General features: G+C 42.4%; 1 protein-coding gene across 4 annotated transcripts in view; it reads right to left on the reverse strand.

The window, feature by feature from the left end:
• Nucleotides 1-3,867: 3,867 nt before the first annotated feature.
• ABCC9 (ATP binding cassette subfamily C member 9) overlaps nucleotides 3,868-25,416 on the reverse strand; it is a 119,716-nt gene continuing 98,167 nt past the window's right edge. For 3 of the 4 annotated variants that reach the window (XM_077807470.1, XM_077807469.1, XM_077807467.1), the window contains exons 31-38: nucleotides 15,677-15,797; nucleotides 14,841-14,971; nucleotides 13,290-13,368; nucleotides 10,024-10,132; nucleotides 9,688-9,791; nucleotides 8,690-8,823; nucleotides 8,258-8,320; nucleotides 3,868-4,005 (exon numbers count right to left, since the gene is read on the reverse strand). In XM_077807470.1, the coding sequence (XP_077663596.1) occupies nucleotides 3,868-4,005; nucleotides 8,258-8,320; nucleotides 8,690-8,823; nucleotides 9,688-9,791; nucleotides 10,024-10,132; nucleotides 13,290-13,368; nucleotides 14,841-14,971; nucleotides 15,677-15,797 (879 nt within the window). Of the gene's footprint in view, nucleotides 4,006-5,839; nucleotides 5,978-8,257; nucleotides 8,321-8,689; nucleotides 8,824-9,687; nucleotides 9,792-10,023; nucleotides 10,133-13,289; nucleotides 13,369-14,840; nucleotides 14,972-15,676; nucleotides 15,798-25,416 lie in introns of those variants that run through there. The other variant, XM_077807468.1, reaches the window with a different exon arrangement.

Consider the following 25,416-nt stretch of genomic DNA (forward strand, 5'->3'; position numbering starts at 1 on the left):
CTGCACCATTCTTAATACAGCAATCCGGAAAAATAAAATAGCAGCATGCAAACAATGGGGAATGCTGGTGCAAAGGCATCCTTCTCTGTCAATGGAAAACACAAAAAAGCAAAGTTCACCATATGTCCCTGGTGAGTATATATAAGATAATATGCACCGTGGCTATAATAAATGAGACTTGGTAGATCTATGGCAATTTATGTGAAGCTTGTCATCTCTCTCTTGCGATATAAGAAGAATCTAATTTCTTAACTTCCAAGTGACTGCTTGGAACAAAGGGCAGTAACTACAGGGGTGTGAGTGATTGCTGTATATCAGTTGGGTATTACAATTATCATATATGTTTGCTACATTTAGTTAATATCTTGGTAGACAGTCCTGCACTCCTGCAGCAAGATGAACTGGCTGGCTGGGAAGTCTTTCACAGCTAATTACATCTGATTCCCTCCTTCACATACTAAAACGGTAGCATCCAGTAAATGCTATAGCGGTAGGATTGTCGAGGCAAGAACTTGCTATGTGTGCCTGGTCATGACTTTGGAACAAATATAGTAGGAATAATCTGTTAATTGTTCATACAAGGCTTTACATGATCCAGGGTGAAATCCCAGCCCCATTAAAGTCAAATGGGAGTCACTTTCACTGCCCAGTCAATTGGATTGGCTCATTTGAAAAGTGTTAAATCAATACTGCATAGACATCTAAATCAATGGATGTGTTCAGCAAAGCTCTTGGTTCTTCATTTTAATATTGAGTCTCAACATAGTGAATCCAGTTCCTTTCTAGTGTAAGTTCATCGACGTCAATGGAATAAAACCAAGAATGACTTTGCCCCTTGGACTCTTGCAGAATAAACATGCTCTTACGCTGCAAACATCTGCTTCATTTATTTATTTATTTATTGCATGACAGAGGTCAACACAATGAATTTATCCAGCAAACAACAAGAATTGTGAGACGTGCTGCTCCTCAGAAAATGTTACTGAATGATTTCTTTGGGCTGGCTAAGTGAGCTACAGACTCATTTCAGATAGTCAAGATGGCTCACTAGTAAATCACTGTACCACTTTTTTTCTCTTTACATTATCAGGATAAATCTGCAAAATTTGAATGCAGATCTTAAACACCTCAAATTCTCAGCTGTTGAGATCATTTCTTCCTCCCTGCAACTTATCTCTTAATTTTTTAAATATTAAATAGGTCATTATAGCACCATGTTTCTTTCCTTCCTAGACATACATTAGTGGATAGGTATGACTCGTGTTGAATAGTACCAGCCCCCAAAAAGTTTATGGGCCAGATTCTGCCTTTGGACGTAGGTATGAAAAATTTCCATCAGTACAGTGGGATTTATGTGCACAAATAGAAGTACAGAATCTAGTCCTAAATATTAGTCAGGTGTAGAGAGATCTCCAGTTGAGATTTTTAAAGGCACATAAGGAATTTAGACACATACCTTGCATTAAGATGTATCAAAATCCTCTAGACTGCTTTGAAAATCATGTCCCTGGGCTCAGGGTTTGATTAAGAAATGCTGTAGAACTGTGAAGAGTATTGGGGGGGGGGGGTCTGTGATGTTATTGACATGAACGGTGACCATATAGATCATGGTTGCAACCAGGGTCCTATGGTTACACCAGGTCTTGTACAGAGGAGGTCAAGTGGGGAGTCTATGGAAAGGTTGTAGTTTGCTGGTTATTATAATTATGCTATCATTTTTGTATTTGAAGTTATGAATATTGGCTATGTACTTGTTTGATTCTAAGTAGCCTCAGTGAAGCATTTGGTCAGCTTCTTTAGAAAGGACTATTCTCAGTAAGTGCCCAATCAAGAAACACTTAACTGAAGATCTTTGGGAGAGCTTTCCCGGGAACGTTCAAACTAACATGTAAACAATGGCATCGGCCTGCAAAAATCGGAATCATTCATGAACATGTGACTTGCCCAGGTGGTTACAAACTCCATCTTGTTGCTGTGATTTTGCACAGGAGAACAAAGGGGTTTCCGCCCACAAGAGAAATAATATAAAAGGTCCTGGAAACCCCTCCATTTTGTCTTCAGCTGGCTTAATAGATGGCTTCTCCACCCCCAAGAGATGCCTGAAAGAAACTGGAACAAAGACAGTAACTAGAGGGCTGTGAGTGATTGCTGGACCCAGACTAGGAAGGAGTCCAGTCTGTAAAAGAAGCTTATTGGAACATCTCTAACGGTGAGATTTACCTGTATGCAGTTGCTCAATGTATCAGATTTAGACTTGTGTGTTTTGCTTTATTTTGCTTGGTAACTTACTTTGTTCTGTGTTATTACCTGGAACAACTTAAATCCTACTTTTTATACTTAATAAAATCAGTTTTGTTTATTAATTAACTCAGAGTAAGTGATTAATACGTGGGGGAGCAAACAGCTGTGTATATCTCTCAGTATTATAGAGGGCGGACAATTTATGAGTTTATCCTGTATAAGCTTTATACAGAGTAAAACGGATTTATTTGGGGTTTAGGCTCCCAGAAAGACTGAATACTGGGTGCTGGGAAAGTCTCTGTTAACTGAGAAGCCCCTAGGCTAAGTGAATCTTAGTTTCTGTGAACTGCAGGGGGACATGGCCCAGCCTCTTGGTCTATCCTGGAGCTGACTGGTGTGTCTAGGTCAGCAAGACGGGAGCGGAGGGAAGCCTTTTCTGGTAGGGGGTTTATTCTCAGTGATATCCCAGCACATCTAGTGACAGTCTTGAGGGAGTTTCTGTGACCCAACCCGTCACAGGGCCATGATAAGAGAATACCACAAGAAGGTTCAGGTTTATGAATAGCTCCTAATGATTGTCTAATTGCAAGGTCAGGCCTTACATATTAACTGGAATACTTCAGCCAGGCTTCCAAGTCCATAGTTCCCTTAAAATAGAGTCTTTAACATACTGAATGAAATTCATCCCAAGTGCAACCCTACTGAAGCCAATATAATTATACCAGGGATGAGTTTGGCCTTTTGACTTTCAAGAGTCCATAGAACAAACATGGATTTAGGAGCCTAACATGAGGCTTTGAAAATACTGAGCTTCATTTTTACTTTATAACATCCCAGCTCTTCCATTTGACATTGTTTTGCCATTGCCATTAGGAAGAGCAGATTCCTGCCTCATCCTGAGAGTACACCACCCTGTAATGAAAAAAACGCATGTGCATAGGGAAGAGAGTGAGAGCTATTGTAACACGAGGGAAGCTTGCTACAGGCTAAGTATCTTGGATAGGTTTGTGCATGGTAACCACCGCAGCATTTAAAAGACAGCATTGTTCTAACTAGCTCATGTGAATTAAAGTGGAGGAGAGGAGGCTTTCCCTTTTTGGATGCTGCGACATTATGCTTTCAAGGGAAGATTTTTATCCTTGGCTTACAAAGATATTTTGGCAGGCAAAGCTTGTCTGTGGAATGCATCAGATCACACCAAATGTCATGTAGTTATTTTTTTCCTCGGGGAGGATACCCTGGGGGCCCTGTAACTCTCATGATAAATTAAAGCATGTGATCACTGGTTCGAATGTAACACATGCCATTCCTAAAAGCAACAAATGCTTTTGCTCATTACAAGAAAGAAAAATGCAATCGATGACTCCCAAGGAAAATGCCAAACTCCCAAGAAATCAAATTGTTGCAAATGTGTGTGGGGGAAGTTTAATGGCATTTGGTACAGTGACACTTTTATTGCTTTGAGGCATACATGGATTGCAATGGGTTTTATTATTTAAAGATAGACACATGAAGAAAAAAAACCTTTGAAAAGGCTAATGTGATGCTACATTGAATAGAAAATATTTGGATTTCATTTGTTTAAAAATTAGCTATTAAAAATACAGCATGCGATTTAGTGACCCTTCACATGTCAGCCCGGACGAAAGAAGCAAAGATGCCATCTTCTCGAGACAGCAGGTTCTCTGGTGTGTCATTCTCCAAAATATTCCCTCGTTTCATCACAATGACCAGGTCAGCAGTCAAAATAGTGTGAACCCGATGCTGTGGTAAAACAAAAGCATACAGAAATTCTCATTACAATAATAACTTTCATGTAAGACCTGATCCAATGCCCATTAAAGTCAATGGTAGGAGTTCTATTGTCTTCTGTAGGTTTTGGATAAGGCCCTATTCAGCAATTTTAATCCCAAGGGATCTCAAAGGGCTTTATGAACCATGGCCCTAAGCCTGAAAATACATATGCAGATGCTTAACTTTCTGTATGTGAGATGCCCCTTTGACCTCAATAGGACTACTCAGATGTGTAAAGCTAAGCATGTTCATGAGTGTCTGCAAGATTGAGCCCTATGGTGCATGGTGTTGAACAGCTCCTGAGGGGTTTGGAATATACTCAATGCTCATTGACTCAGGAAATTCTCAGCACCCTCCATGATTGGGCTCTATGGAACTGGCCATTTGGAACTAAACTCATGGATGTGGTTCCAGGAATAAGCCCTGCTATATATAGGTACATGATCACTGATATACTCTTGCCTCTTTGGGATGCCTTGATCAAGGACACAGACAAATTATACTCATAGAAAGTACCATTTGTTTTTTCTGTGATCATGCAGATTAGATGAGGCTTTGAGTTTGATGTTTGTATTAAAACCACACACACAGCATGGAATCCAATTTTTGTGCCAGAGAGGGTTGAGGGATGGGTTGATGCTGGTGTGATTTGGACTTGTCATTTCAGGCAAGGCTGAATCTTACACCAGTGGGTCTCAACCAGGGGTACGCAGAGATCTGCCAGGAGGTACATCAACTCATTTAGATATTTGCCTAGTTTTACAACAGGCTACATAAAAAGCACCAGCGAAGTCAATACAAATTAAAATTTCATACAGACAATGACTTATTTATATTGCTCTATATACTATCCATTGAAATCTAAGTATAATATTTACATTCCAATTGATTTATTATAATTATATAGTATAAAATGAGAAAGTCAGCAATGTTTCAGTAATAGTGTGCTGGGGCACTTTTGTATTTCTATGTCTGATTTTGTAAGCAAGTAGTTTTTAAGTGAGGTGTAACTTGGGGGTACACAAGACAAATCAGACTCCTGAAAGGGGTACAGTTGTCTTGAAAGGTTGAGAGCCACTGGCTTATACCACTAATGTGTGTCATCTGGCCGTTTCTAAGGGAACAGCTTGCTTACACTTGGGATGTATCATGTGTCCTGCGCCAAGTCCAAGCGGCAACAGTTGCATTAAGGGAATAAAGAGTTTATGCTTCATTACTTTAAATGCCTGTTTTTGTTTTGTTTTTGTGAATTTAGCACTGGTGCATGAGTGACAATCCTGGAGAATGAATGAACTCTGCCATTTAACCATAGCACACTCAAAATGGTAGTGCAAGTTCTTCCCCATGCTGTCCTACCAGTATAGTTCAACCCCACTCTGGAAGGGCATACTTAGGGGTGAGATCGTAGTTCAGTTTCCAGACTAATTCAGTCCTTGGTCTCTCTTCTGATACTACCAACTAAAGTGTCATTTATGATGAGGACTCATGTCCACCCAGATCTGGACAGACATATGCAACTCATTTCAGATATTATTTTCAAAAGCAATTATTTATTAAGTAGTTAATTATAATTTGTATTACTATGGTATTAGACTGATTATTAAAGATAATTAGTGCCTTCACTCAAGCAGGATTTTGGACTTAAAAAACACAAACACCATTTGAAAGTACCAGAATGCAGCACATGGCCTTTTGTACCTGTCATCTCAGAGCAGCAGAATGATAGCAGAGCTAAGATAATTAAAGAGCTAACGGTAACTACCAGAGAGCCAGAAGTCTTGCGAGCAGTGTGGACTGAGAGAGTCTACTTGTTAGTCTTCACCAAAGTGGTGAACAGGCCATCCTCTTTGAGGAGCAAGTTTGAAGCAGTATCACACTCAGCTAGAACACCATCGGAAAGGACTAACACAATGTCTCCATCCAAGATCTGAGACACTCGGTGCTGAAAAGAAGAACAGGTAGGTGGGGAGAAAAAATAGGAGGAAGGATCAGCCACAAAGGAAGAAAGAACGTGAAGCCAACGGAAGGAAAATGCTTTGTGAAGAACAGGAAAGCCAAATAAGCAAATGCTATTTTTCTTCAAACAGCGATGTGGAAAACAGAAGGCCATAGACAAGTGATATTTTAGTGAGAGAAACAGTATAAATCAGACATGAATTGGAATGACAGTTTTATGAATGGGAATTTGTTTGTTACTGGTGTGTTATGCTTTTATGGATCTGAGGTTCTTAAAGCCCATTATACATGAGCTAGATTAAGTGATTTTCCTACGATATCACAATGACTCACTGCTACAGCTGGAAACAGAACCCAGTAGAGATGACTCCAATCTCACGGGCTAACCACTTGATCACACCCCCGAAAAAGCAAGTGAAACAGCTGTTGAAGCAAAAATTTTTTTCACACACAAAACATCTGACTGCCAACTAAACACATCTCAGGGTTGAATATATTTTGGAGTCATAGAGTTTATGGCCAAAAGGAAGCACCAGATCACGCAGGGCATGTCTACACAACCACTTAATGTATGACAAACTGAGGTGTAAATCTATAGCATTGCAGTGTATCACACGCTAACTGTCCATGTGTGCTCTGCTGCTGCACACTTTATGTTCCCTAGTGAGCACTAATGTACTGGGGTTTATGACAGTATGTCAAAGCGAACTAGGGAATGTTTAGTGCTCATCAACAGGTTCCACATGGACAGTTAGTGCATGGCTGTGATGAAGCAGAGAAACCACCCACCAGCATGGAAAGGGTTAAAGAGAGCCTTTGGGCCAATGCCAGACCTGGAGTGGGGAGAAAAGGAGGGAGCCTGACTCAGTTTGGGGCTGACTGGTGAAGAGGCAGGAGCTGGCTGCCTCCCTGCCTTAAGGGAAGGATCACTAGCTTGCCAGCCAAGGCAGCCACCAGGAACCAAGCACCGTCTTCCTGGCCAAAGGAGAGGGAGAAAGAGGCCTAGGAGCACCTGGCCTGAGAGGAACTGGGTGACTCAAAGTGTGGAGACCTTGTGGGGGTTCCGACCCCGCCAAACTTATGGCTGCCCCTCCCAGAGGAACCTGGGACCGCAGCAGGACTCTGCCCAGGGTCCATGAAGGGGAACTACTAGAGATAAGCCACTACTGCAACTTAGACTATGGGGCCCTGCACCACACGCAAGGGGCAACAGTAGGAAGTAGCCCAGGGCAGTGGATGCAGACTCCCCACCGGGAGAGCCCCGACTTAGGGGTTGATTTACACAGGGCCCTTGGCTGGGACCCAGAGAAGCGGAAAGGCCCAGGTCTCCCTACCCTGTCCTACCTTAAAGACTGAGGCACCTTGATCACAGAAGGAGAGTGCTGGAAGTCCAGTACTCCAACCACTAGGCTGTCTGGCCTTCCAAACCCCCGTTACAATGGCACACTGGCACGCTGTAGATTTATACCCTAGATTGCTGCACGGAAAGTGTGTGTGTACAGACATGCCCATAGTCTGACTTTCTTTTCATCCCAGGGCACTAAACACTACCCTGCCACCTCCACACAAAGCCCAACAACCAGAATTAGACCAAAGTATTACAGCCCAGAAGAGTCACAGGAGGGATCAAGGTACAACAGTGCCTGAGGCTCCTGCAATGGCAGTGGTCTTACATATGTACAGAATCCCTGGCCTATCCATTGGCACCTAGAGCTGATTGAAAAACAAGGGGAGAAGTTACAAACAATTAGCTGAAAACATTTTCTTGGTTGTTGTTGAGATTTGAATATTTTCCACCTCTTCAATTTTTAAAACCACGATAATAAAACAAAGGTGTATGGGAAGAGAATAATCCAATTAGAGACACTACACTGAAAAGCTTTTAAAGTCACAGTTCATGTTACAGTTGTAGAAACTAGCGATGGGTCTAAGCAGCAAATTTCAAATTCGGATTTTGAACTAGCCCCAAACTTTGGTGGTGGTAGAATCCAGTGTTTTAATTTGAGCTGAGTAGCGAGATTAAGCTGAATGGGAAAATTTGTAATGGGATCCAGATTCCAATGCCAAACTCCACTGTAAAGTTCTGGTTGTTCAGATCTGAGGGTTTTCACTTGGCACACCTTACAGATAGAAACTATTTGCAAAACTATGGAACTAGATGCAGGTTTGAGCCTGTGTCTTAGTTTTATTTTCATAGCAATAATTAATTGGTGAAAAGCAAATATGAGGAAAGGAGGGAGGGGCATCTGCTGGAGTCGATACTTACTGCTATCGTTACAACTGTGCGGTCCACAAAGGCAGTCATCACAACCTTCTGCAAAATGTTTTCCTGTCCAGAAAAAGTTTAAACAGTTATTCAGTTCTATTACTCACTATGTGCCCTTCACCATCAAAGACTCAGGACCATACAGTATATTGCATTCTGTCTGTGTGGTAGACGCTCACTGATGTGATGCAACACAGCTTGGTAGCAGGATTCTTCTTTAACCCTTCTCCCCTCACCACAGAAATCAAAATTAAAACCAAAATAACTGAAAAATAACTGAAAGATTAAAAAAACAAGTTATCAGTCTCCCCCGCCTAAGTGTCATGAATGACAGCTAGGGAAGACAGCACCAACTTCTTGGCCTCAACTTCCAATGTGTTTTTGCCTCTTAAAAGGCAAAGCAACTAGCAGCAATGTAACTGATATACTCACTGTGGCCATGTCAATAGAAGCTGTGGCTTCATCCATGATGAGAATGCTGCTCTTGCGAACAAAGGCTCTGGCCAGACAGAAGAGCTGTCTCTGCCCCACACTGAAATTCTCTCCCCCTTCTGTTACTACTGCATCTGTAACATAGTTAGTTTTAAGGATTATGCCATCTAAATGCTGTTGTCTCAGGATTTTATGCAATTGCCCATACAAATGAAAGAGCAAATAAATATCACAAATGACTTTCAATTTACACCATAAAATCTCCATGTAAGAGCTGTTCAAACATCAGTAATACCCCTGAAAAGTACACAGAATATCATCTCTGATGAGTGTTGGAATGCAATGATATGGAGGAAACTGAACGCAGCTGTTGGGACCATCATCATGAGGACAATAGACCATCTCACATGATCATGGAGTAAGGAGTTAACGTGTTTGGGAAGGCCTAGTGTTATGTTTTCATAATATGGACTGTGTATAATTGGTTTTCCTTCATGAACCAGACCTGGAATGCAAAGGGAAATGCTCGATCAGTGACATAATTAGGAGATGCAGCTGTTGGAGCTTCATTTGGCAATCAGAGAGTTGCTGCTGCAAGACTAAAAGCTTTTAACCCTTTGACAATTAGTCCCCCCACCCCACCTGTTGATGTGCCACATCAATATTTCCCTGAATTAAGTAGAAAGCTAAAACATCATTCAGCAGCATAGCATGTACATTATCTCTGGTATACTGTTGGAATATTCATCAGGGCCCAGATCCTGAAAGGTAGGTAGGTATCTAATGTTAAGCATCTAAACACACCTTACAATCTGGGCCCAAGTGCCTGCCTCCATTACAGGGAGGCTCGAAGTATAGAATGCATTGTACAGTACGCTCCCCTTGTCCTACAGAGAGACACTGAAAAGTCAAACTGTTTCTTTGTAGCTATATATGGATATGGCTCTTTTTTAAGGGCTGGAATAGATTCATGGGTACTTGGCCTTGTTCAAACATACCAAGACCTCCTGGCAAAGATTTGACCATGTTCTTCAGCTGAGCAATCTCCAGAGCTTCCCAAAGCCTATCGTCAGTGCATTTGCACTCTGGATCCAAATTAAAGCTGCAGGGGAAAAAGTGACAAAGATCCAGAAATTATTGTTATATGCTAGCATCCTGGCCTATTCCCAGGACACATTGTGGCATTATGTTACTTGAGCTCTCTGAAAAGGTTGTGGAACCAGTAATAGGAATTTAAGGTCCCCGTCCTTGCATATCACCGCATCCCATAGCTACTTCTGTGGTACCCTCTCCCAAGCAACCCTAAAGGTCATACAGTGAGAATGGATACCTACCGAATGGAACCACTGAACAGTATGGGGTCTTGGAGAATAATTGAGAGTCTGGAACGGAGGGTGTGCAAGGGCAGTTTACAAATGTCTATTCCATCAATCACAATCTTCCCTGTTTGAAATGACACACAGAGTGAGGACATCACAAGCATCATACTATTTGTAAGAAGCATATGGAAAGATTAAACATAACTGTCTGAGACTGACTGCATTCCTTCAGCTGTTTATGGCTCTATAAACATGTGGAAGGTGCTCATATATAACACAACCCAGAGGAAAACAGGAGTATTGATGCCCAAACACTGTTCTCTCTCTCTCTCTCTCGCTCTCTCTTTCTCTCTCTCTCTCTCTTTCTTTCTTCTTCTTTTCTTTTTTTTTCTTCTTCCCTTAAAGGACACACTTTGCTTCATGACTGATGATGCCATTAAAAGGATAATTTACTGTGAGCACTCTCGGATCTGCAGCCAAATAGAGGAAGAGAGAACAAAAGCAGCTAATGTAGTTGTCATATTTTGGCCTCTTCTGGGCCCACTGACTTCAGTCTGAGTAGGATTGGGTCCTTTGTTTCAAATTTATGCCAGTTTATTTTGCGCAGTGCATTCAAGTAGCCATAACATGAAATATCAAAGCACACCGAGAACTTTAGAAAGATTTATCTAAATTGAGTGACTTTTTCACAAGAGGTGGCTGAGTAAATGAAGAACATGTCCAGTTTTCAGGCATTTTAATCCCATTAGTGTCAGTTTCCATAGATCAGTGTCCTCTAAGGATAGGGTAAGAGATTAATTACAATGCATATTGTTCAGCTACCATAAGAGTAATGGGAACAATTGCATTAATCACCCTGCAGCCCCGGTAAGTCCTTCCAATAAAGGAAGCTGCATGTAACAGCTGGAATACTCACTAACGTAAAGGAGATTTCATCACCACATCAAGTCAGTAAGTGTGTGGGTTTCACCTGAAAAATTGCCATGTGGTGTGTGAGGTGTGGCAACATTTGGCATTTAGAGAAAAAAAAATTACAGGCCAGATTGTGACCAGCTGCTCTGCCAGTAGGAAAGGATGAGAAGAGCACAAGAAGTCTCTCCCCTTAAGACTATGCACAGGAGCCAGGTACAAGTGCAACTGCTGAGCTTCCCAGAGCACAGGAACTGTGGTGGGCAGGTGTATAGAAGGGACTAAGATGAGGGATGTAGCCATCAGGCTCAGTCCACATTTGCACTGGGAAGCCCCAGCAGGGACACTGCCTCTGTGTGGCACAATTTCTCCTGGAGCTCCTGTGTAGCTCCGTGCTGCTCGCAGCATGAGGATGTGCCTAAACTGAACTTGCTAGCCCTATTGCGAATAATGATTAAACCCAGATCTCACCCAGGCCATGACAAAGGAATGGCAATTCCAAGTGGCCCATCTGTCATTGTCAGTTTTCATCATCTTGTAGTTTGTAAACCATACAAGGCTGTATCCTGCAAGGTGCTGAGTGCTCTGGCCCTGACCCAGAGAAGCAGATAAGCACATGCTTAACTTGACTGCAGTGGGATTACCCACATGCCTGAAGTTCAATGGGGCCAGGATTTCTTCCATACTGTTTAAAATATGATTATCTTACATTTTCACTCAGGCAAAATTAGATCACTGGCCTTCAGCTGTGGCAGCATAAACTTAACTACTTCTGCCTCCCCACATGCAAAGCGGGGAGTCTGGGAAGGAGGAGACAGGACCTTGGGGTGGGGGCGAAAGAGGATTTGGCTTTACTGGTGAGTGGGGGAACATAATCTTGAGGGGAAACCAGGATGATCTGGGGAGGTCTGGGAAGAGAACAGAGGAAATGGGGATGCCTGAGGCCATGTCTACACTACCAGGATCAACGCTGCTGCGATTGATGCAGCGGGGGTTGATTTAGTATGTCTAGTGAAGCCCCACTAAATCGACTGCAGAGCACTCTCTGGTACTCCACCGGAACACGAAGGGTAAGGTAACTCGATGGGAGAGTGTCTTCTGTTGACCCAGCGCGGTGTAGACACCGCAGTAAGTCGACCTAAGCTACGTGAATAACATAGCTGGAGTAGTGTAACTTAAGTCGACTTACCCCTGTAGTGTAGACAAGCCTGAGTGGGACAGGCAGGGAAGAGCAGAGAGGAAATATGGGAAATAGGGAGAGGAAGAAGGGGACATTAGGGCAGGATGCCAAGGAAAAGAGAGAGGGTGGGTGAAAAAAAAGTAAAAGAAGTGAGCTCCCAAAGAGGAACAGAAATCTGGGGATCCTTGGTGGGGAGGAATCACCATGGAATACAGGTGAGTGCAAAGAACTAACAGAATGAGGAAGCAAGATGGACACAGAGGATGAAATCCTGGCTCCACTGAAGTCAATGGGAGCTTTGCCAATGAGTTTAATGAGGCCTGGATTTCAGACAGAGAGCAGAAGAGATGGGAGCAAAGGGACCAGAGACAGTCTAACATGGGAGAGAGGAAGAGAGATGGACAATAGAGAGTTAAAGGGAGACTATGAAAGAATCGAGCAAATATGAGAAGAAAGTCAATGCTTTCCAAAGAAAGAAAAATCAGAGATACAGGAAGAGTGGAGAAATAAGAGAGACAGACAGATAGAAAGGAGATATATGAGAGATGGAGAGGAAAAGATGGACATAAACCAGTGAATTAAACTAAGAGCATCTGATGTATTTATCCTCCCGTATCTGATTGGATTTCACAGGCAGACATTCCAGATATATAATCAGTTCTGGGTGGAAATGATGGAATGCCTTCGGAATAAGAGCACTGCAGGGGCCTCCAAAATCATTGGAATCCTTAGACAGCTTCTATTGTAACAGTGGGGAACCACAATAAAAGAAAAATATCAAGGAACTGCATTTATTGAGCACCTGTTTCTATTTTACTCACATGGAACCACGTTCAGTTATGGCAGATGTCTATTTTGTGGGGAAAAATCTATAGGCACCAGAGAGTTACATATTTTCTCTTCCCATCTAGACACAGTACATTATTCTTTCAGATCATAAAATAGGGACTTAGTACCAGATCCTATGATGAGCTGAGCACTTCCTGCAGAACTGAATGCTGCTGCCAAGAGGTGCTCTGGACTTTGAAGGATTGGGTGTAATACACCTGATCCAAAACAAGTGTTTTGAGAGGACAGAAAGCCTAGACATAAGCCTTAAATCTGCTTGCTTGCTTCTGAAGAACTGGAGTAGGGAATGGGGTAGCAGTTTCACAGATATAATACATGCTAATGGGGATCCTAAGCAACTAACCATCAAATATGTCTACCATTCTGAAGAAAGCCAAAGACAATGATGATTTTCCGCTGCCAGTGCGACCACAGATCCCAACCTGCAAAGCAAAGGAAATTGTTTTGTTCTGAAGTCGATCTTGGGGAGAAGGGAATTGTGAGCAAAACTCACAGACCCAGTAAGGAAATTTGAAATTTAATCCATATTGATAAAAACCCCAAACCAACTTAAAAACTAAGGGATAAACATATTGCTGCACAGGAGTTGGGAGAGGGTTCCACAATGTGCACTCCCACAAGGAGCATTTGTATGAGGGCTGCTACTGATGCTGGGGAGCACAATGATGGGATAATTATGACTGCCTACATTGCTAACAGATCCAGTGGTGATGGGGACATGTATGTAACCATGGTCTCACCCTCTGCTCACCAGTGCATTTCTTAAGGGGACATCAGGAGTTAATGTATGGTTTAAGGACCATGGGTTTAAGGTGCTAGATATGAGCAACGTACTGAGAGCTCAGGGTGTAAATCGGATCAGATGCTTGGCCATGGTGATTCTTGTTCCCACACATACAGGTTAGCCTGCCCACCAAGGCCTTGATTTAGCATTATGCATGCGAGTAGTCCCATTGACTACTCATGTGCTTAAATTTAGAAACATGCTTCAGTTCCTTGCTGCATCAGGGCTCCAGGGACTCCTCTTCTCCCCATCAAAGGCAATTGAAAAAGGCAATATCAAATATTTTATAGCCAATATAAAAGTGAAATATCTAATATCACAATAATTGCTGCTGACAATGCTTCTAGCATTTATAATAATGATTATTATAATATAATTAATAGTTTTTAATATATTATATGGCATTATAATACCATATAATGGTATTTCTATAACACCTTCCACTTCAGGATTTCCAAGTGCTTTACAAATGATCATGAATATTAACATTTGCAAGGTAGGTAAGTCTAAGGGCTTGTCTACATTACCTGCTGGATCGATGGGCAGCGATTGATCCAGCGGGGGTCAATTTATCGTGTCTAGTCTAGACGTGATAAATCGACCACCAAGTGCTCTCCCATCGACTCTGGTACTCCACCAGGGCGAGAGGCGCAGGCGAGAGAGTGTCAGCCGTCAACTTACTGTAGTGAAGACACTGCGGTAAGTAGATCTAAGTACGTCAACTTCAGCTACGCTATTCACGTAGCTGAAGTTGCATAACTTAGATCAATCCCCTCCCCCCCACTCCCTCCCGAGTGTAGACCAGGTCTAACTCATCCTCATTTTACAGATAGAATGTAGTACAGAGCTGTTAAATGACTTGCCCAGAGCCACACAAGAAATCTGTGATGAAGGTGGAAAGACATAGGTTCCCAACTTAGCCCTTTGCTTTCGCCACAAGGCCATCCTTTGGGTGCAGCTAAAAATGTTGGCTCTGTTTGCACAGCTATACATTCAAGTATTTTAGATGCTGTTCTTACTAATGAGCCATCATTAGTAGGGAGTCCTCGTTTCCACAAATGACAGAAGCTGCTATAAAGGTATCAGCCTGAAGTGAGGATGGCACATTACCTTCTGTCCTGGTTTGATGTAAGCCTTGACATGCTTCAGAACAGGCTTCAGGTTATTCTCATACCGGACACACAAATCTTCAATCTTGATTTCCCCCTCTTGTGGCCAGTCTTTCGGGACTTGAGAAGGGTCTGAAATATTTGTAGTAGACAAAGGCAAATGCTATCTTTGAGTCACGCTCATTGCGCTTTCCCCTTTACCATGCATCCATTTGTAAGCACATTTGGAATCCTCTCTTTGTTCTGTTCCAAAGGAGCTAGGGAGGATGGCACCTGCTGAGACTGTGCCCTCCGCTAGTGCTGAAAACTGCAGCACAGAAACATTAGCACTGAGCTTCCTGATCTTGACACACAGGATGAGTGGGTTTGCTTGTGCGGTACTCTCGATGTCATTGAGCGTACACGCAGGTAAACAGTGGTGGATCAGCCACTGGGCCAATGGGGCCTGTGCTCAGAGGCCCAGGACAATTGAGGCACCCTTGCTCCCCGACCCGCTCCAACCACCCAGCACTCCTGCCGGGGAGTCGGATAGGGATGTGGGGGCTTGTTCTGCTCCATCTGCCTCACGCTCCTGCTGGGGAGCAGGGGAAGGCCCCATTTCCCCATCAGGAGCACCGGGGCAGGATGGAGGGGGATGATGCAGGCGGACACATTGGGGAGAAGCCCCCACTTACTCTGGGCCAGGGACCCACAAACCCCTAATCTGCCTCTGTATGTAAATGAGAACAGAATTTGGCCCAAGGTCTCTGTGTTTTTTGCATGATCGTGAATGGAAGAAATGAAATGTGCTTGCTTTTATGGTACCTGCAGAAAATAAAAAGGATTATAGTACAATACCCATAGTGCCTTCGTAGTTCTCAGACTCCATGGTCAGGAAACTGTTCACTTTTTTCACTGCACCCATCTGCACCTCCAAGTCAGCTAAATTTCTTACAACCCAGTTCAAATAGTTGGTTATCTGCATCACATAATGAGAAGGGGAAAAGACCTCAAACACAATTTGTCTGGTAATTGTTACGCTGTTGGATACGGTTTTGATATGTTTGTAGAAGCTTTGGGCCCGATTTACCACAGTGGGCCTGATTTCAATGGAGTTTCTCCAGGCTAAAACTAGTACAGCGGCGTGCTAAATCAGGCCCTTTGTCTCCCTTTTTCCCATCCCACCCTCCGCATTAATGAATCATGTCCCAGTAATGTAGTATTCTGCACTGTTATTCCCATTTTGAGACACAGAAGCACAGAAGCATTTTACCTCCAGCAAACTGGCCATTGATTTGAGGCACCTCGAGTTGTGGGTCCCCAACTTATAGTACCTAAGGCGCCTTAAATTGGACAGCTAAAATTTGAGGAAAACAAAATCAGTGGCTACATCTGAAAATGTTGTTTTTAATAATTTGTCAAAAGCCACACATTAGTGGCAGAGCTAAGAATAATTCAGGATTTCCAGTGCTGGGCTTTAATCACTCAGCCAGAGGTTCTCAACTGGAACTGGTGGAAAAATTAAATTTTTTCCCTCCATTTTTTTTGATGATTTTTTTTTCATTTTTGTCAAATTTTTTCATCAGAATGTTTCAGGTTTTCATCAAAATAAACCAATTTTCATTTTTTTTTTTTGGAAACTGAAAACTGAATTTTTTTTTGGAAGGGGACTGCAATAAAAATCCCACATTTTCAATGAAAATTGAAACTTTTTCATGAAAATTTCCTTACTGTTGAAAAGCCATTTTTTGTCAAAAAATAAGTTTAATTCTTTTTTTTTAAACCAGCTCTGTTATCAACTTTTTTCATACCATAATGCCCGCCTGTAAGAGAAAAATGTTTCAAGCCCCTGCTGCCATAACTTATGGGACCCCTCCACCATCCAGCCATAAAGAAGGGGAATATGGTTGTGAGCTGAGCCCCTGAGAGCTGTTCATGACCCCAACCCATTCATTAGACCATTTTTCCTCTCTTTACCTAAAGCAACATATGGACTGCAGCTCCCTGAGCTGTTTAAGTTGTGGAAGAAAAATATAGAAAGCTGAGGACCATAGAAAATAAAAAGCTTTTCAGTTGAAACTGCAGTGATCCCATTATTTCCAAAAAAACCAGGAGTACTTGTGGCACCTTAGAGACTAACAAACTTATTAGAGCATAAGCTTTCGTGGGCTACAGCCCACTTCATTGGATGCATAGAATGGAACATATAGTAAGAAGATATAAAATATATATATATATATATATATATATATATATATATATACAGAGAAGGTGGAAGTTGCCATACAAACTGTAAGAGGCTAATTAATTAAGATGAGCTATTATCAGCAGGAGAAAAAAACTTTTATAGTGATAATCAAGATGGCCCATTTAGACAGTTGACAAGAGGATGTGAGGATACTTAACCTCAGCCTAGACCAATCATAGAATCATAGAATCATAGAATATCAGGGTTGGAAGGGACCCCTGAAGGTCATCTAGTCCAACCCCCTGCTTGAAGCAGGACCAATTCCCAGTTAAATCATCCCAGCCAGGGCTTTGTCAAGCCTGACCTTAAAAACCTCTAAGGAAGGAGATTCTACCACCTCCCTAGGTAACGCATTCCAGTGTTTCACCACCCTCTTAGTGAAAAAGTTTTTCCTAATATCCAATCTAAACCTCCCCCACTGCAACTTGAGACCATTACTCCTCGTTCTGTCATCTGCTACCATTGAGAACAGTCTAGAGCCATCCTCTTTGGAACCCCCTTTCAGGTAGTTGAAAGCAGCTATCAAATCCCCCCTCATTCTTCTCTTCTGCAGGCTAAACAATCCCAGCTCCCTCAGCCTCTCCTCATAAGTCATGTGTTCCAGACCCCTAATCATTTTTGTTGCCCTTCGCTGGACTCTCTCCAATTTATCCACATCCTTCTTGTAGTTGGGGCCCAAAACTGGACACAGTACTCCAGATGAGGCCTCACCAATGTTGAATAGAGGGGAACGATCACGTCCTTCGATCTGCTCGCTATGCCCCTACTTATACATCCCAAAATGCCATTGGCCTTCTTGGCAACAAGGGCACACTGCTGACTCATATCCAGCTTCTCGTCCACTGTCACCCGTAGGTCCTTTTCCGCAGAACTGCTGCCTAGCCATTCGGTCCCTAGTCTGTAGCGGTGCATTGGATTCTTCCATCCTAAGTGCAGGACCCTGCACTTATCCTTATTGAACCTCATCAGATTTCTTTTGGCCCAAACCTCCAATTTGTCTAGGTCCTTCTGTATCCTATCCCTCCCCTCCAGCGTATCTACCACTCCTCCCAGTTTAGTATCATCCGCCAATTTGCTGAGAGTGCAATCCACACCATCCTCCAGATCATTTATGAAGATATTGAACAAAACCGGCCCCAGGACCGACCCTTGGGGCACTCCACTTGATACCGGCTGCCAACTAGACATGGAGCCATTGATCACTACCCGTTGAGCCCGACAATCTAGCCAGCTTTCTACCCACCTTATAGTGCATTCATCCAGCCCATACTTCCTTAACTTGCTGACAAGAATATTGTGGGAGACCGTGTCAAAAGCTTTGCTAAAGTCAAGAAACAATACATCCACTGCTTTCCCTTCATCCACAGAACCAGTAATCTCATCATAAAAGGCGATTAGATTAGTCAGGCATGACCTTCCCTTGGTGAATCCATGCTGGCTGTTCCTGATCACTTTCCTCTCATGCAAGTGCATCAGGATTGATTCTTTGAGGACCTGCTCCATAATTTTTCCAGGGACTGAGGTGAGGCTGACTGGCCTGTAGTTCCCAGGATCCTCCTTCTTCCCTTTTTTAAAGATTGGCACTACATTAGCCTTCTTCCAGTCATCCGGGACTTCCCCGGTTCGCCACGAGTTTTCAAAGATAATGGCCAATGGTTCTGCAATCACAGCCGCCAATTCCTTCAGCACTCTCGGATGCAACTCGTCCGGCCCCATGGACTTGTGCACGTCCAGCTTTTCTAAATAGTCCCTAACCACCTCTATCTCCACAGCAGTCTGGGAGCTGACCTTGTTAGTGAAGACAGATGCAAAAAAAGCATTGAGTACATTAGCTTTTTCCACATCCTCTGTCACTAGGTTGCCTCCCTCATTCAGTAAGGGGCCCACACTTTCCTTGGCTTTCTTCTTGTTGCCAACATACCTGAAGAAACCCTTCTTGTTACTCTTGACATCTCTCGCTAGCTGCAGCTCCAGGTGCGATTTGGCCCTCCTGATATCATTCCTACATGCCCGAGCAATATTTTTATACTCTTCCCTGGTCATATGTCCAACCTTCCATTTCTTGTAAGCTTCTTTTTTATGTTTAAGATCCGCTAGGATTTCACCATTAAGCCAAGCTGGTCGCCTGCCATATTTACTATTCTTTCGACTCATTGGGATGGTTTGTCCCTGTAACCTCAACAGAGATTCCTTGATTCCAGTCCACACAAGCAGTCCATTTCCTGGACACTACTGTGCTAATAAGTGATGGTCACATAAACACCACCCTATACCAGAAACCTACTGACCGCTATACTTACCTACATGCCTCCAGCTTCCATCCAGGACACACCACACGATCCATTGTCTACAGCCAAGCTCTAAGATACAACCACATTTGCTCCAACCCCTCAGACAGAGACAAACACCTACAAGTTCTCTATCAAACATTCTTACAACTACAACACCCACCTGCTGAAGTGAAAAAACAGATTGACAGAGCCAGAAGGGTACCCAGAAGTCACCTACTACAGGACAGGCCCAACAAAGAAAATAACAGAACGCCACTAGCCATCATCTTCAGCCCCCAACTAAAGCCTCTCCAGCATATCATCAAAGATTTACAACCTATCCTGAAAAATGATCCCTCACTCTCAAAGATCTTGGGAGACAGACCAGCCCTCGCTTACAGACAGCCCCCAACCTGAAGCAAATACTCTCCAGCAACCACACACCACACAACAAAAACACTAACCCAGGAACCTATCCTTGCAACAAAGCCGATGCCAACTCTGTCCACATATTTATTCAAGTGACACCATCATAGGACTTAATCACATTAGCCATGCCATCAGGGGCTCATTCACTGCACATCTATCAATGTGATATATGCCATCATGTGCCAGCAATGCCCCTCTGCCATGTACATTGGCCAGACTGGACAGTCTCTACACAAAAGAATAAATCAACACAAATCTGACATCAGGAATCATAACATTCAGTTTGACCAATGTACATGGCAGAGGGGCATTGCTGGCACATGATGGCATATACATTGGTCAAACTGGACAGTCTCTACGTAAAAGAATAAATGGACACAAATAAGATGTCAAGAATTATAACATTCATAAACCAGTCGGAGAACACTTCAATCTCTCTGGTCACTCGATTACAGACCTAAAAGTCGCAATATTACAATAAAAAGACTTCAAAAACAGACTCCAACGAGAGACTGCTGAATTGGAATTAATTTGCAAACTGGATACAATTAACTTAGGCTTGAATAGAGACTGGGAGTGGATGGGTCATTACACAAAGTAAAACTATTTCCCCATGTTTATTCCCCCCCGCCCCCCGCCCACTGTTCCTCAGACGTTCTTGTCAACTGCTGGAAATGGCCCACCTTGATTATCACTACAAAAGGTTTTCTCCCCCCACCCCTGCTTTCCTGCTGGTATTAGCTCATCTTAAGTGATCACTCTCCTTACAGTGTGTATGGTAACACCCATTGTTTCATGTTCTCTGTGTATATAAATCTCCCCACTGTATTTTCCACTGCATGCATCTGATGAAGTGAGCTGTAGCTCATGAAAGCTTATGCTCAAATAAATTGGTTAGTCTCTAAGGTGCCACAAGTACTCCTTTTCTTTTTGTGAGTATTAGTGTTAGAGTTAACACATTACACACAATACAATATTATGAATTTGCAAAAGCTGTGAGAGAAAGAAGTGACATAACAACAAGTAGTGAGACAAAGTCCACAAACAAGTCCTTGCCTCTGCACTGAAGAGCATTTTACAGTTCTTCCCAACCATAATAGCAACAATATGACAAACCCATTTGACCCTGAATCGCACCCAGAGGTGCTTATCAACATATCTACTGGACCGCATGTAACAGTAGATGTACAAGAGTCTCTATTGAAAATAGCAGATGTTGGTGAAGAACAAATGGAAAGATTTATGAGAAGTGCACTTGATTCGAATGGCACATGTAGCTTCTTCAGTCCAGTCAAGAAATCTGGCATCAAAACATTTGATGACATGGTCAAGAAGACCAAATTTAAGTCTGGCACTGGTAGGGCAATCACAGCGGCTATCAGTCCAGAAATTTTCTGCAGAGCCCTGTCCTTAGCAAGATGCATATTCTTGGTCTCCCAATGGGACCTGTGCCTATATCCCTCTTCCATGCTGATGGAACAAGAAGAACAGACAAAGCTGAGTTAGGGCTGTCACACTGTCTGGAGTGCATGACCGTGAGTGCCAACCTCAGGGCAGACTGTCAAGAAGCAGGGCAGAGAACCCAAACTGATTATATTTTCTATAATTAGATTTCATCAATTCAGTAACAAGTGTGAACTCCTAAAGCTTACCATGGAGTCACAGAGTCCCCTTGGACATTCCAGTCTATCTTGCCACCCAGGCAAGCTGGACTGAATGATAGATGGTTGCTATAAACCAAAGATCACAAAACATTCAGGTTGCTCTCAGTCCCAAGAGACCAATCACTTAGCCCAGATCAGTTTGTACCTTAGAGCACACACCAAAGACAACGCGTATAGCCAATTCTATAGTAAACTATCTAAAGATTTATTAACTGAGAAAAGAAGTGAGATAATTATTACAAGGTTAAAGCAAGCAAACTTATATAGACCAATGAGTTACGGGCTATGGTTTCAAAAGGTGACAGAGTTGTAGTAAACTGTCAGCTCTGAATGTTTTTAGGGGTAACCCAGGTTGACTCTGGGGATCTCTGTCTCTGTTTCATAGGTGCAGCCCTGTGAGAGTCCTTACAGCAAAAGATTAAAACATTTCTTGTTGGCTATTTTTATTTCCTTCTTCCATAATTCAAACTGATGGGATAAGCCCTTTTGCACATAGCCTCTTCCTGGGTGGAAGGGGGCAATTTACAAAGTCTTTGTATTGTGATGTCCCACAATGACCCATTTAGTTCTGATTAAGCCTTCTTGATGGGCAGGAGTTGATCCCTCCTGACTGGGTTCATAGTTTCAGAGCAAACATTTTTACAGTTACAAAGCAAAAACGTATAATATCTTTATCATAGGCTACAAGGTGATATTTAAGTGAGATTAAAGCATGCAGCAATTTACAAACATTTCACATAGTCTAAACACTGAAGATCTTGTTATAAGTTCAATACCCATCTTAACCATACTAACACACAGGTGAAACAGACTGGTTTCCAGCAATGAATTCGTCAGTACTCAGCTGAGGCCTAAAGCCTTGGCAAAAGCTGGCACCTGGTCTGCCAGAGTCACAAGGGCATCAGCTGGAAGCTCAGGCTGAAAGAATCTATGAGCTAGGAGCATGCTACAAGGAAACCATAGTGTATATCACAGATACCATCGCTGTCATACAAATCATGGCTGGAGACAAATTCCACACATTTGATGAATTGGCTGCTGAGTATGTGAGGCAGGTCCTAAAAGGTTTTGACAAAGCTAATTCTGTAATTGAAGTATTTGATGGATATGACAACAGTAACTCTGTGAAACCTGCAGAAAGATGGCACCGGACAGGATCTAAAGTTGGATGCAAGAAATACTAACTGGTGGATGCCCTATTCCTGCATGGAAAAAGTTTCTAAACATGGCATCTGTCATAAATATAAAGGGAAGGGTAAACCCCTTTGAAATCCCTCCTGGCCAGGGGAAAGCTCCTCTCACCTGTAAAGGGTTAAGAAGCTAAAGGTAACCTCGCTGGCACCTGACCAAAATGACCAATGAGGAGACAAGATACTTTCAAAAGCTGGGAGGAGGGAGAGAAACAAAGGGTCTGTGTCTGTCTGTATGCTGGGTCTTGGCCGGGGATAGATCAGGAATGGAGTCTTAGAACTTTTAGTAAGTAATCTAGCTAGGTATGCGTTAGATTATGATTTCTTTAAATGGCTGAGAAAATAATTGTGCTGAATAGAATAACTATTTCTGTCTGTGTATCTTTTTGTAACTTAAGGTTTTGCCTAGAGGGGTTCTCTATGTTTTTGAATCTAATTACCCTGTAAGATATCTACCATCCTGATTTTACAGGGGGGATTTCTTTATTTCTATTTACTTCTATTTTTTATTAAAAGTCTTCTTGTAAGAAACTGAATGCTTTTTCATTGTTCTCAGATCCAAGGGTTTGGGTCTGTGGTCACCTATGCAAATTGGTGAGGCTTTTTATCCAACATTTCCCAGGAAAGGGGGGGGGTGCAAGTGTTGGGAGGATTGTTCATTGTTCTTAAGATCCAAGGGTCTGGGTCTGTAGTCACCTAGGCAAATTGGTGAGGCTTTTTACCAAACCTTGTCCAGGAAGTGGGGTGCAAGGTTTTGGGAAGTATTTTGGGGGGAAGGACGCGTCCAAACAGCTCTTCCCCAGTAACCAGTATTAGTTTGGTGGTGGTAGCGGCCAGTCCAAGGACAACGGGGGGAATATTTTGTACCTTGGGGAAGTTTTTGACCTAAGCTGGTAAAGATAAGCTTAGGAGGTTTTTCATGCAGGTCCCCACATCTGTACCCTAGAGTTCAGAGTGGGGGGGGAACCTTGACAGCATCCAACAAGCAGTCACTTGTAAAATTCCTGTGTGACTATATGGCTCAAAATGCATCTGAGGCTGTAGGAGCATGTTCAACACAGATACTTCTTGCTGGAGGCTTTTCCATCACTGGAAGAGGCGTTGAAGAAGCCCAAGACTTGCGCAGTACTCAAGAGGAAGCAGACACAAGTATGCTTCTGCATGCTATATGTGCCAAAATGGCTTTTGGGTCGCTTGGTATTAAAGGAACTATAGTAATTAGGTCACCTGATACAGATGTTTTGGTCCTTGCTGTTCACTACTTTCCAAAAGTGGAACATACAGATAACATGTGGATTGAAACAGGCACCACGACCAGTCCAACTGACAAGCGTCGCTTCATACCTGTGCATGCAGTTTGTGACACTCTCATGCCAGACTTTTGCAATGTACTTCCTGCTGTACGTGCATTAACAGGATGTGACGCTCTGTCATCCTTATTTGGTATTGAGAAAAAAAAATCTGTGTTAAATGTTGTCAAAACAAAGGGAGCTTACTGCTTAAGAGATCTTGCCACACTGTGAGAGAGTGATGGACAAGCCACAATTTGTGCAGCAAAGAAGTTGGTAGCAATGCTGTATGACCACAGTGAGAAAGAAAGGAGACCCCCAGAGACCTGAATTGCTTGTGCCTCAGTCTAGCCATCATAAAGTACAAGTCACTGGCCAAACTCCCACCATGTGAGGTCAGGTTTGAAGAGCATGTCAAAAGAGCATCTTGGCAAACAAATATTTGGATGTCTTTGCTAATAGGTAAACCACATATTGGCTTATCATTGCAACATGGATGGACAGATGTGGATGATGAACTACTTCCTACAGTCTTCAAGGGCCCAAGGGCATCTGAGCTTTTACAACTCCGTAGCTGTGCCTGTACCAGGAGAGGTTGCTGCACAATCAACTGTGTCTGTTGACAGAACAATCTTCCCTACATAGACCTGTGTATATACCAAGGCAATGAAGACTGTGGTAACTCGTGCACTCTCAGCGCAGATCATATGATGAACAAGATTATGATAATAATGTTGACTAGAAATGTCACCAGTGCTACTACATTTCAATGAGACCTGTACCTATTTATTATTAGATTTTGTTTTACCCTGTAGATTGTTATTGGGATGCTTTAAGGTCACAAAGAAATCTAATTTTATGCCTTGAGATAATACATAGCTATATTAAACTAACAGAGAAATACAAGTATTTCAAAGTGGTCATTTTAACATGTTGATGGTGTCATTTCTTTTTCTTGTTTCTATGGTAATGGCACCATTTGACAGCTCTACATCATACCTCATCTTAAAGAAGACATCATAAGGTTTCAAATGATGTATGATGTGCATGTGTGTACAGAGAATACATTTAATCAATCAAATCTGTGGTGTCTGCTGATCGCCTGCTATAGGAACAGATTGTTGGAGGTACACCACTTCCTATAATATACATGGGTAAAGGGCTTTTTTAGCAATACTGCATATAGTTTTGTATCACTACAATACTACATAGAGTCTTATTTCCTGCAAAGAATGCCAGTAACATACCAATATTGTTCTGTAATACATTATGTTCAGGTAAGATTGCTAATGCAAAAAATAAAAATCAGCAACAGAAATTATAGTTATAAAAGGGAAATAAAACTTAATGTTAAAACTTTGTATTCAATAACACAGCTTTGGAAATTAAAATAAAAATACCAAATCCCTCCAAGATCATCTGGTTTTTTTTTTGGGGGGGGGTATTAAACTTGTTTTTAGAGCTAGTCAGATAAGAAGAATATGTATTGTTCATAGATATGTTTCCAA

The sequence above is a fragment of the Eretmochelys imbricata genome, chromosome 1 (assembly GCF_965152235.1).
Source record: "Eretmochelys imbricata isolate rEreImb1 chromosome 1, rEreImb1.hap1, whole genome shotgun sequence".
Classification (NCBI taxonomy): Eukaryota; Metazoa; Chordata; order Testudines; family Cheloniidae; genus Eretmochelys; species Eretmochelys imbricata.